The 13,438-nt window shown below is 42.5% G+C and overlaps 1 protein-coding gene across 1 annotated transcript in view; it reads left to right on the plus strand.

The window, feature by feature from the left end:
• RIT2 (Ras like without CAAX 2) overlaps positions 1-13,438 on the plus strand; it is a 297,208-nt gene that overhangs the window by 135,016 nt on the left and 148,754 nt on the right. The window contains exon 3 of the mRNA XM_014594101.3: positions 2,539-2,612. Within this exon, the coding sequence (XP_014449587.1) occupies positions 2,539-2,612 (74 nt within the window). The remainder of the gene's footprint in view (positions 1-2,538; positions 2,613-13,438) is intronic.

Below are 13,438 nucleotides of genomic sequence, written 5' to 3' on the forward strand. Positions count from 1 at the left end.
TTTGACTGGCCAATTGACCACATTTTATTAGATGGGTTAAATACCCACACCTAGTTCTAACAGACTAATTAAAATTGTAGCCTGCCTTTCCTGTTGTATGTTATCTAGACTAGGCATCAAAGACCCTAACTGACACCCAGTGGAAAGAACGCCGTTGCCTTTTCTCTGTACTTGCATATTTCAGTTCACATTTAATTTTAAGCCTATCTCAAAGTCAATAGGTTTACTTATTTATGGGCAATTAGGCATGTGTGCAAACGTTTTGCTGAACTAAGGCCTGAAAAAAGGGAGGGATCCCAAGGAAAGATTCGTATGTGAGCATGTAATTAAAACTGCATGGCAAGGCGTGCTCAGAAGGGGGCAAAGTTAAAAGTGCACAGGCAACATTCATGTTGGCCTTCCTTTATGTGTGAATGCTTTATTTAACTGCTGCAATGCTCATTTAATGCAGCCTTTCCCAGAGGCTATTATCATTTTATGTATAACTGAGGAGTGTAATGTCTCTAAGAACCATTTTGGAATGTGCTAATTATAATTTTCACGATCCACAGTGTAATGCCATTAAGGGCCCGATCCTGAACCTTCTCTGACAGTAAGGGGCTTGTGAGCCATGGGATGCTGCTGGCCATATGTTCATGCTGATTAATGACACTTCTCAGGTGCATTGGAAGCACTTGTCTTCACCTCATGCCTCACTGCACAGCCAAGGCACAACATCAATCACCGTAACCACTCAGTCTGCTGTGCATTATTGTTTAATTAAACAACACTGATAATTTCTAGGACTATTTCCAATATAAATATTGTCTGACATCTAGGCTCCATTTAACCTTAACAAGGAAATACAAACAACAAGAAGGGAATGAAATATAAAGCTGAGCAAAACAAATTACGCAAATATTAGTCCTTCCCTCAATTATTTATTTATTATTTAGCTCAACAAACCAGGAGCAAATGGAAAGGTTCACAAGGCACAGTTGTTCTGGGTGAGGCTTTATTAAAAAATAAATCAATTCTCCTACCTTCCAGGGATGTTGAGAGACTTAATTGATGTCTACAAAAGGGGCTGATCCTAAGCTTTGTACAGCCAATGGGAATCTTTCCCATTACCTGGGAGGTCCTTTTGCCTAGCAATCTGAAGGATTTAAATGAAGGCCTGATGTGGAAGCATGAAATAATAAGGAACGTTCACCTCTGTGCAAAAAGGCCCATAAGACCTTGCAGGTTAAATGGTGCCTGGGTGCTAAGGAACTATAGGGTGCTGACCCCATGGTTTGTCCCCAAAATAGAAAGCATTTCTAATTACTTTTTAAAGAGACGCTTATCTCTACCAAATTCTATGATGGGGAGCTCATTCCATCTGAAACAGGGCTGCTTAACATGGGCTGAACCCTTTAGCTCAAAGGGAAATCTCAAAAGTATTGGACCAAATACCCTATCAAATAGCTGAAGACATGCAATTTAGAAGCCTCTCTTCTTTCAAATAAGCCCTTATTTGGATGGTTAAATAGTATTTTTTTATTAACCATGGTGCCAGGTGTTCTCCTCCAGACAAACGCCTGGGCAGTGCTGACAGTTACTGACCCACGATTCCTCCTCTGTTTAAAACAAAATACCCATTTAAGAATTAAAGATGCTTGCATGCAGACAGAGAGGCAGATAGTGAGATTTTCTCAAACTTCTCCATTTGGAGATTAATAAAGCACTCTTCTGGCTTTGCAACCTGTCTGTCTGAAGTACAAAACTGCAAACAATGAGAGGCCATTACTAGATTGCGATTCACTCTAAACAGATCTGCATTATATTAGGGGCAGGTGGTGTCGGACCCAAGTACAGGCAAGATATGTTCTACAGGGAAGAATAAGATAGATGACTTAAACCTCTATTTATAGTCGTGTTCATTCTTTGAAGAAATAAGAGAAAAACAGATCTCTCCATTAGCAGAAAATTTTAAATACTGGGCTAATGAAGAAAAAACAATCTGGCATCTTTCTCACAATTTACAGTCTGTCTTCTACTCTTTAAGTGTATTTTCATTACTTGCACAAAGAATAAGGGCCCACGTCAAATTGAATTGCCTGAGTTTAATTTTTGTACTCTACCATTTTACATTGCTTGACTTTATCTATTTTTGGATCATTGCATGCTATGCTATAACTTAATTTTGTTTAAATTGGCAGAATGTGTAATCTTATTGGATGCTTTCACCAATAACCAAAAAGTATATAATCTTATTATTCCATAATTTTATTGTCCATTTTATTGTGTTGTTTTAGCAATGGCTGTAAATAAACTGCTAGTACTGCCTAGGTGTTAGTTAACTTTCTAGATAGGGATGCAATTCAGCATACTAGGGCCTTACTCCTCCTTTTCAGAATTTCCTTCTAACATTTTTAGGAAAAAGGGTGGGATTTCCAAAATTCTTCTCTGACTCAGGATTGATGACGTTTGAAAATCCCACTCTAGAGATGCCAATGTGCTTCCTTTTCTATCCTTAAGTTATCCCTGTGCTCAGCCAAACTCCACTGTGTTTTTCAGAGGATGCCTATAAAACTCAAGTCCGAATTGATGATGAACCAGCTTATTTGGACATTCTAGACACTGCTGGACAGGTGAGTAGTTTCCTAATGTAAATCTTTCTTTCTGAGAAAAAAAAAAACAAAGATCTTAACCTCAAACATATGGGTCACAGGGATGGAGGCAATCTTAACTATTCAAACAAAAAAGGAGCAGTTTCAGCATAACATGTGGGAATTAGTGAGAGACAGGATCAAGGGGCACATCAGAAATATAATGTCTTTGTCCCATAAGTAGTGGAGATAAACAAGATGAGAAAATAGGTCCAATCATAGGTGTGGCAAAATGTTGTTCACCTAAGCATGCAGAGAATGCACTTAATAAGGGCATACAGAAAAAATATTACACATTTGACCGTAATATTGCTTTTTATCTCTGCTCTATACATGATAACAATACTTTTAAACTACATATATTATATATCATAAACTACATATATTATATATCATAAAAAGTATGTCTGTTTGTCCCATATCTTGAAGTCCAGCCAGATGGTTATGTCAGAAGAAACAGAAAAGACATGTACAGAGTCTATAGATGCATGTGGCAATCAGGACTCATAGTAGAGATGATATCTTTTATTAGACCAACAAGATTTTTGCACACAGAAAAAAATAATAATAATTGCAAACTTTCAGGCACAAACACCCTTCATCGGGCATTGGAGAAGAGATTGTAAAAATTCTCCTTGGTAGAAATGAGAGTTCATATTTCACAGGATTTCACAGAAGAGTCAAGAAATGGAAAACTCCTCTGGGCAGTCAGTTCATAGCAGATATGGAGCCTCTCAACTCTTGTGTGGATTTGTGATGGTGCAAATTATCTTGCAACAAAGTCAGGAGCAGGATCTCCAGTTTCAGGTGGTCACAGTTGCTTCCTTATTGAGAAAATATGAAGATTTCATTAAAAAAAATCCTGGATACCTGCCACATGGAAGATATTAAATTTTAGCCATTTTTTAAAAATGAAATCTTCATATTTTCATCATTTCAAGGAGTGATGTTTTCAAACCTTTGCAAAAAGTAATGCAAAAGAAGATGAAAAAGGGGGCGCATCTTTCTACCATATAAGGCAGACCCCTAAAAAATATTTCTCTGTGTAATTCAGTGCTTCCCTTTGTTGATCCTGCCTCTGGGGCAGGTTCTCTTCTCTTGAGCTTTGCTAGATTCATTATATTCCATTTCTCACGGCATAGGTGGACTCAGACCAAGACGGTGCCAACTGCCATGGCTTGTGGTTTTGTGGCTATGAAAAAAACTCTTCTCCACAAGGCAAAAGATTAGAAAGTTTGGTGCAATCTTCCTGAGCCTCTGGATAACTCCCGGCTGGAAACTGTTATTTGGAGGAGTGATGATCACCTGCCAATTAGACTTGTGTCCATTTAGATCATCTGGGTTCCAGTTTGCACAACGTTTATTCATGGATATACCATTTCCCTATGAAATTCAACTCACTTCCAAGGAGGAAGACTCCCTCAAATTACCATCCCTCTTATGTTAAATCTATCCTATCACTAGAGCTAGGCAGAGCTTTGACACAGACTCTCCAGCAAATATGCACTTCTCTGGGAAATTAGAACAACATTTCATGCGGAAGTAGGTGTCAACTGTGCCTGATAGCCCCAACCTTTTTGTGGAGTTGCTGAAGGAATTGGCCCTGTGTGAGTGCTCTGCCAGATCTCTTTATGTACGGCAGCATATGCCTGTTGTGGCATCTCTTAATACAGCTAACAATGCTCCCTTCTGGGACTCAGATTTGCTGTGGCCCTACACAGCAAAATACTTGCATTCATATTTTAAGGTGCAGAACAATGGATAAATTGGACGTAATCTGCTCAATTCGCTCCATTTGAGGTGAGGAAAGGAAAGCAGGATGAAAGGCATCAACTTATTCCCAGATCTCCTTTCCCTCTTTATAGGGGGCTCTTTAGGGGCGGCTCAAGGCAGAAGCGGTTTTTGCCCCACAGGCCACAGAAACTGCGATCAAAACTATTCATCTTATAAGGGAAAATGCAACAGAAACAGATTCCTTTCATTCTCCATGTCTTCATGCCTATCCAGTGGGTATCGATACTTTGACCTCAGTTGGTATGGTCTGAAGATGGGAGAAAGAGAATATCAATTAGACAGAGGGAAAAAGCTACCTTGGTCAAAGAGGGCAACTTCATGAGTGAAATATTCTTAGTGACACCTAATGAGGACAGAGTAAGCACTCTATCTATCTATCTATCTATCTATCTATCTATCTATCTATCTATCTATCTATCTATCTATCTAATCAGATTTTCAGTTTGTCTTGTGACCAGGCATTTTTAATTTACTATTTCTCCTGAAGTATCCCTCATATAAAATTGTTGATTTTTAAAATTATCTTTAATTTTTTTTTCAGACTAGAACTTAAGTCCTACTTTTTCTGTGACAAAAAAAAAAGCTTTTTTTGTTTTGTTTAGCATCATCTTTAAAAGCCATTTTCTTGTATTAAATTGTTGGAGGGGAAATTGAATTGAATTGAAGAATTGTTTACCTTTTGAAAAAAAAATACATATTGAAAATGTTGAAATGTCTACTCAAAGGAATGTTCATATTCATTCAGATATTACCATTTGTCATCAAATTCCCTTGAATATACTACAGCCTCCTCTTCCACATTTTCCAACTTCATAGATGAATATGCAGGTAAATACAGATTTGGGGGAATTTGTTGCACTATTTTAAGGAACACCATTAGCACTGGAGTTATAAAGTGTTAGGAGCAAGCCAAAAATAATGAAGGCTAGACAGCATGGGATATAGAGACTGAAAAAGATTAAACCAAGTAAGTAAGTAACATTTTGGGTCTAGGACTTCAGCTAGCTCCTGTCCCCCAGCCCCTTTTTTCTGCTATATGTGTCAGGGTATATTTAAGACTTCCCAGAGACATTGGATGTTGGCTACAGCCAAGGCTGGGGACTTCAACAGGGATGTGCTGATTCTACTGCTAGAAACAGAGATGGAGAGTCTAGGCTAGAGGGTCTTGCCTCTCCACTTAAGTTTGGACCAATCACCATATTTGTAGTCAAGAAGAAATTTCCCCCCATAGGCAGATTGGTATAGACTGTAGGGGTCTTAATTGCCTTCCTCTGTAGCAGGGTGTGTGGCCTGCTACTTGAGACCTCTTGAGCATATAGACATCATTTTATAGAAGCAGGACATTGGCCACTGCGGTTCTCCAGATTTGCTTGTGGCAGGTTAGGGTGTTAGGTCTATGTTGTGTCAGGGTTGATGGCAGTCTTATACAGAGTTTAGATTATGGTTATATGGGATAGTTTGAATAGGGATGATCCTGTCTTAGGCAGGGGGTTGGACTGAATGACCTCCGAAGGGCCCCTCCAGCCCTGCTTCTCCACGACCCTATGACAACAAGGGTGCTTCTAGTTGCTTGTATGTTGAAGGCCTGTTCAATACCCTGTGTAGTTCTGTTGGCTATGCTGCTTCAAGTACACAAATCTAAAATAAATTTAAGGGCCTGGTTCAAAATCCATTGAAGTCAAAGAAGTCTGTGGATAGCAATGGAGAGATTCCCCTGAACAGGCTTGATGTTAAAGTGAAGTGAAGCTCCCACTGAGTTCAGTGGAGTGGATCAATATGATGGGCCCCTGCAGGTGGTTGTTGCCTCAGCCCCATAGAGGCACCTGCCTTTGGAGCAGAACTCGAGGTGTGTCCTGTGAGGCTACAAGGGAGTGTTTACTATGAAGGTGACTTGACTTGAATTTTTCAGCTTCTTTCTATGGGATGTACCTTTGTTAACGTGGCTGCATGCTGGTGTCTGCCTCTCAGTTTCTCTCACTCTTCCCAAGGAGTCACCGACCAGTCTTGAAATTCTTTTGCTTATATTTTAGTTACACTAATGTAACTCCTTTGGCATCAAAGGAATTTATCCCTGGATTATGTTGGTTAAAATGAGTGGAGATCCAGGCTCCTAGCCTTTTTGTCTTGCCACTATTCCATCTGCTAATTATTAGCAATGACTGATGGCACCCATCCCTTCACAAAGAGCTTTCACACAGAGCCATGGAAATGTTCTCGCCCCTTGCTTTCAGCTTTTGTCACTCCCCATGCTAAGCTTGAAATGCATTGCTGATTCTGCAGTCCTGCTTGACTCCCTCCCTCCGGAGTATGCACGGCACTTATCTCCTCTGCTGCATTTATACACTGCTCACTGATGCGTAGACTTTGTTTCTTGACTTGGCTCCACCCTTCCTGCTCCTCAAATATGAGCTCCGCACTGAGTCCTTACATCGAGCTTTAAAAAGAGCATCCCGCAGAAACCTAACTGCATAAAGAGAGTCCTTGATAGAAAAGCAAGCTCATTTGCAACCACAAGGCAGGTGTCCGTATAGAATACTAGGCACATACACATACACAGGCACAATTACTGTACCCATACGTGTAAAAATGTGGGATTATTTTTGCAGTCAAACTGGTTCATAGTCTCAGTTCCCTGATATAAGGCCCATATTGGAAACAACGGGCCTTAAAATGCTATGGCCTGCCATTTTAAAGAGAGTCCCTTTTGTCTGGAACTGTGTGCACATGAATTCATTCTCAGGCAGGCACTTCCAACCTGACAACAAGAGCGTGCTCTGTAGTGAAAGCCATCTCTCAAAATGCTAGGAAATCACAAGATGTGTTCATCCTGCCAACCTCCAGGACTAGGATTTTTGTCCCTTGCTTCAAGCTTTGAAGAAGAACCATATTAGTCCCAAGAGCCCTTCAGATAAATACACTTTCCCAGACAAAACATAGCCCAATGACTCACTCAGACTGTTATCTGTGATCCTTCTGCTTATTATCAAAACATGCTGCTCCATAATCCTGAATCAAATGCAAGATGAGTTTCAAACCCAGCTACTGCAGCTTATCTCGAGGAAATGTAAAATGCATTTTTGGCAGTAATTATATTTTAAATGGGCCTTTAAAGCTTGTTCTTTTAAGGGGAAAATTATGTTAATGCATTTTCTCCTACGCACGGTAATGTGTAAATGAAACACTCACATTTTATTTTTAAGGCGCAGTATTAATGAGCTAAGTAGTGATCATTAACTCAATGTGCTAGGTGAAAAGCATTAATTTCATTTTCTTTATATATTTATTGGTTACTCAGGCTGAGGCTGACATTCAGAAAATCAAACAACGGTCCCACAGGCTTTGTTAAATGCCTCATTGTGGCAAACTACTCTGTATATTGACATAAGCCCTGCAGGGAGAAATAAGGTCCATCCCATCACTAAATCATTTTATTTGGGGAACCACAGCTTCTGGAAAAAAAGATTTGAAGGATAAAGAAAGGTATTAAATAATAATAATACACTTGTAAATCATTGACTCAGACCCAAATATTAAAAATCACATGTTTCCCTCTTCTTCCCTATAAGCCTATAGCAGAACACTTGTTGACTTCAATGGTAGAAGGTGTTGGCTTCTAGGTGGTAGCATGTCCTGCCAAGTTGGGACCAATGAGAAGAAAAAGGTCTGTCCATTCACTCCTGCTCCATGTAGTCTCAGGACGAACAGGCAGTGTAGATTTAGCAAGGTCTTGGGTGCTCATGCCACTGCTGTTCGGAGGATCTCTACCATACTAAACCATCCCCACTCTGGGCATCAACCATAAGAAGCAGGCCCACATGGGCAGGGCCTGTTTCTTGTGAGTGATTCTGAACTCAGCAGGGAGTTTGGTCTAGATAAAGCAAGTGCCTGGCAGTCAAGATCCCCAAGTTTATTTTATGTCTCTATTTACTCCATAGTAAATCACTGTGGCACCAAGGACGAGTCATTTTGGACAAAATTCAGATTGATTGTGTAGGAACATAGGCACCAAAACAATTGAGCAGTTGGTGCCTGGCTTGAGAGGGGGGTTCATTTTTAACTAGGAAAGGAACCTACTATCCCTATGAAGTTAATAGAGAGAATTATGTGCCTAGGTGGTAAAAAAGATTTGGAGTGGTGCCACTTCATCATAAGACATCGAGTGGGTAAGGTAACTAGTAGGGTGAAAGTGCTAGACTTTAGGAAAGCTGATTTCAATGAACTCAGGCAATTAGTCAAGGATGCACTGCAGAGTAGGAGTTTTGAAGAGATGGGAGCCCAGGAAGGGTGGCTGTGCCTTAATGAAATGATCCTTTGGGCACAGAGGGAGACGATCCCGATGCGAGGAAAAAGAGGGAAAGGGGCCAGGAGGCTTCCTTGGCTGACCAGAGAAATCCGGGGCAGCCTGCGGACTAAAAGGGGAGCATATAAAAGCGGAAACGGGGAGAGATTACCAAAGAGGTGTATACCTCCTCTGCTCGCACATGTAGGGAGGCAGTTAGACGGGCCAAAGCTACCATAGAGCTGAGGATGGCATCCCAAGTAAAGGATAACAAAAAATTGTTTTTTAGCTATATAGGGAGCAAAAGGAAGGTCCAGGGTGGAATAGGACCTCTACTAAATGGGCAGAAGCAATTGGTGATGGACAGTGGGGACAAGGCTGAACTCCTCAATGAGTTCTTTCCCTCAGTGTTCCTCAATGAGGGGCAGGACAAGGCTCTAACTGGGGTTGTAGAGAGGCAGCAGAAAGGCACCAGACTACCATGCGTAGAGCCTGAGGTGGTGCAGAGTCACTTGGAGGAACTGGATGCCTTTAAGTCGGCAGGCGCAGATGAACTCCATCCGAGGGTACTGAAGGCACTAGCTGACGTCATTGCACAGACATTGGCGGGAATAATTGAATACTCATGGCGCATGGGCCAGGTCCTGGAGGACTGGAAAAGGGCCAATGTGGTCTACATTTTCAAGAAGGGGAGGAAGGAGGACCCGGGCAACTATAGGCCAGTCAGTCTCACCTCCATCCTAGGAAAAGTCTTCGAAAAAATTATCAAGGCTCACATTTGCGAGAGCCCGGCAGGACAAATTATTCTGAGGGGAAACCAGCACGGGTTTGTAGCAGGTAGATCACGCCTGACTAATCTAGTCTCTTTTTATGACCAGGTTACAAAATGCCTGGACACAGGAGTAGGGGTTGATGTCGTATACTTAGACTTCAGGAAGGCCTTCGATACGGTATCCCACACCATACTGGTAAACAAGTTAAGAGGCTGTGAATTGGATGACTACACAGTCCGGTGGGTGGTGAATTGGCTGGAGGGTCCCACCCAGAGAGTCGTAGTGGATGGGTCCGTATTGACCTGGAAGGGTGTGGGCAGTGGGGTCCCGCAGGGCTCGGTCCTTGGACCGATACTCTTCAATATCTTCATCAGCAACTTGGACGAGGGAGTGAAGTGTACTCTGTCCAAGTTTGCAGATGACACAAAACTGTGGGGAGAAGTGGACATGCCGGAGGGCAGGGAACAGCTACAAGCAGAACTGGACAGGTTGGACAAGTGGGCGGAAAACAACAGAATGCAATTCAACAAGGAGAAATGCAAAATGCTGCACCTGGGGAGGAAAAATGTCCAGCACACCTACAGCCTAGGGAATGACCTGCTGGGTGGCACAGAAGTGGAGAGGGATCTTGGAGTCCTAGTGGACTCCAAGATGAACATGAGTTGGCAGTGTGACGAAGCCATCAGGAAAGCCAATGGCACTTTATCGTGCATCAGCAGATGCATGATGAATAGATCCAAGGAGGTGATACTTCCCCTGTATCGGGCACTGGTCAGACCGCAGTTGGAGTGCTGCGTGCAATTCTGGGCACCACATTTCAAGAGGGATGTGGATAACTTTTAGAGGGTCCAGAGAAGGGCCACTCGTATGGTTATGGGCTTGCAGGACAAGCCCTATGAGGAGAGACTAGGGCACCTGGACCTCTTCAGCCTCCGCAAGAGAAGGTTGAGAGGCGACCTTGTGGCTGCCTATAAGTTCATCACGGGGGCACAGAAGGGAATTGGTGAGGTTTTATTCACCAAGGCGCCTCCGGGGGTTACAATAAATAGTGGCCACAAGCTAACAGAGAGCAGATTTAGACTAGACATTAGGAAGAACTTCTTCATAGTTAGAGTGGCCAAGGTCTGGAACGGGCTCCCAAGGGAGGTGGTGCTTTCCCCTACCCTGGCGGTCTTCAAGAGGAGGTTAAATAAGCATCTAGCTGGGGTCATCTGAACCCAGTACTCTTTCCTGCCTATGCAGAGGGTTGAACTCGATAATCTACTGAGGTCCCTTCCGACCCTAGCATCTATGAATCTATGACTCTATGAATCTATGAACCTCCAAAGGGTGATTCAGGAAGCCCAGACATAGGTGACAGAAGACTGTTACAGGGGGATGCCTGTTCCCTTGAGATCTCAGGCACCTGACACATGGGATATATTAGGGACCTACCATTACTTGTGATTCTCAGGGTCTGATCCCCACTCTAAGGTGTTTGCTGATAACCATGGGCTGGTCCAGAATTTTGTAAAGACAAGTGCAGGAGCATAGCATCATAGCAAATGAGGGTTGGAAGGGACCTCTGGAGGTCATCTAGTCCAACCCCCTGCTCAAATCAGGACCAGCCCCAACTACATCATCCCAGCAAAGGCTTTGTCTACCCCGGTCTTGAACCTCCAAGGATGGAGCTTCCACCACCTCTCTGGGCAACCTGTTCCAGTGTTTTACCAGCCTTTTAGTGACAAAATTCTTCCTAATATGTAACCTAAACTTCCTTTGCTGCAACTTGAGCCCATTGCTCCTTATCCTGTCATCTGCCACCAATGAGAACACTCCAGCTTCTTGCTACCGGGCAGTTCAAGAGTCATGAGACCAGAAGGAAAGCAAACAAGGAAGGTGGGAATGAGATTTGGTGCCCCATAAAGAAAAGAGCTTCCAAGGAGCAGGATTCCTGGGTCCCTATACCTATTGTGGGGCTCTTTCTGACGTATAACCAAGGACTATCTAATGTACAATACCAGTAAATCAAAGACAAGGAAGGGGGCATTCCACCAAAAAGGGGACGAGGTAGCATTTAGAAAGTTACATATTCAGATGAGGACTGGACTCTTCACACCTTTCGAATCTGTAAGATTCCTTGGGGAATCTCACAGGGAAAGGCTTTCATGAAATGGGAAAATAATACAAACAAAAGCTCACATTTAAGAGATTGTATTTCAATACGTGTGTTTATAGTCTCAGCCAGACTAAAAGTGCACAAAAAGCACAGATCAGCAAACCTCAATGAACGGTTCAGCATGAGTTTGAGTAGCAAATTCTCATTGGTGTGTATTTTATTGGAACATTTTGCCATCTCTTAAAGCACTGATAAATGCTGTTGTTGGATTGCTACATAGGTGAAAGGGGAAAGGAAGGACAACAAGGAAATTCAAGAAAATGATTAATGTTATTATTCACCGATGGTGGGAGGGGGGTTACGATTTTTTTTGCACCAGATATATTTCAGTTTTTGCATTTGTTTTGATTCCTCCAGCTCAGAAAGATTTTTCTCTCCTGCTTTTGTTAAGGACTAATGGCTAATGAGAATATATTGTTGCCATAACAGTTCTATGTCATTACCAGGCCAGTAGGAGGATGCATATCAAATCTTGCCTAGGGAGTAAGCTCTCCCTTTGAAACAACAAAGAACAAAAGCTCATCTACAGATGTATTGGCTGCCCCTGTATAAGAACTGAGATGTGCTTATCTTTTCCTTTTTTTTTTTTCCCCCCTTTTTCCTTTTAACTACAAATTTGCACCTGAAACCTTTTTTTAAGACAGAGAAAGAAAAATTCCACAAGATCACCTCCAAATTCATACAAGAGGGAGGGGTCGGGTAGTCACTCAGTCCTTTTTAGGTTATTCTGTACTTACACAGGCCTGTGCCACTGTGACCTAGCACCTTTCTGGATGCTCACAACACTATAATGGGGTAAATAAAAGCTACTGTGTCCATTTTACAGATGGACCAACTGATGCTGAGACTGAGGGCAGAACCCAGATTGGCCAGTTAGAAGCCTGTCTTCAGAAGCATGGGTCTAGACATATACAGTAAGAGGAGAGAGTTATGTGCTTTCAAAAGGCAATTCACACACCCTGAGCACTGCCGAGGGAATATCTTAGTGCTAGCAGGTGAGGAACAATGAGTGCAGGGGTGTGTTGGGAGGATTTCTGTTTTTCTCTAAAATATAGGAACCCGCACTTCAGGTTCCTCCATTCACCCAAGAGCCCTCTTATTGAGGCTAGATCTCTATGCAGCTGAGAGTGCAAGATTCATTGGGCTATATGGCAAGCAAGCAAGAGGGAGCTTGACTCTAATTCAATGGTTAAAGCTCTCACCTGGAAAAGGAGAGCCTTTGGTTCTGAGTCCTGCTTCAGCAGGGGTGGGGAATGGAGGGTGCAGGTGCCCTGCTCAGGCTATTCTGTAGCCCGGTGATGGGAGAAGTCTCCCAGGAAGCAGGACATGGGAGTAGGCTGAGGGAAACAGCCTACAACTCAGGACACTGGCCAAATTCTAGTTTATAGCTATTAGGTAAAAAGTAGACATCAGCAGGTGGCTTTATTGAATGCCAGTGACTGTTAAAGCTGTACTTTGTACCAAACTCCTTGGTCCAAGTGTACGTTAGTTGTGCTCAGAGCATGAATTTAGGTGCTAATTTGCCTCGTTTGTGAGTCACAACCTTGCTCATGGGGAAGTTAAGAGCCTAGCTGCTCAGAGTTGCCAGCTTCAGAGCCTACTTAGAAGTGTGTGCTTAGATGTCAAGGGAACTCAGCAAGCCAAAATGTAGGTACCCACACTGAATTTTTTGGCTCTTTCAGGCGGGGTATTCGGCTTTGATTTTCTAGTTTCTGGGTGGGATTTTGCCCTACTTGAATTGCTCGATATCATCTAAAGGACTAAAGGGAATCGTAGAAAATAAGGTTTGGAAGGGACCTTAGGA

The sequence above is a fragment of the Alligator mississippiensis genome, chromosome 3 (assembly GCF_030867095.1).
Source record: "Alligator mississippiensis isolate rAllMis1 chromosome 3, rAllMis1, whole genome shotgun sequence".
Taxonomy (NCBI): domain Eukaryota; kingdom Metazoa; phylum Chordata; order Crocodylia; family Alligatoridae; genus Alligator; species Alligator mississippiensis.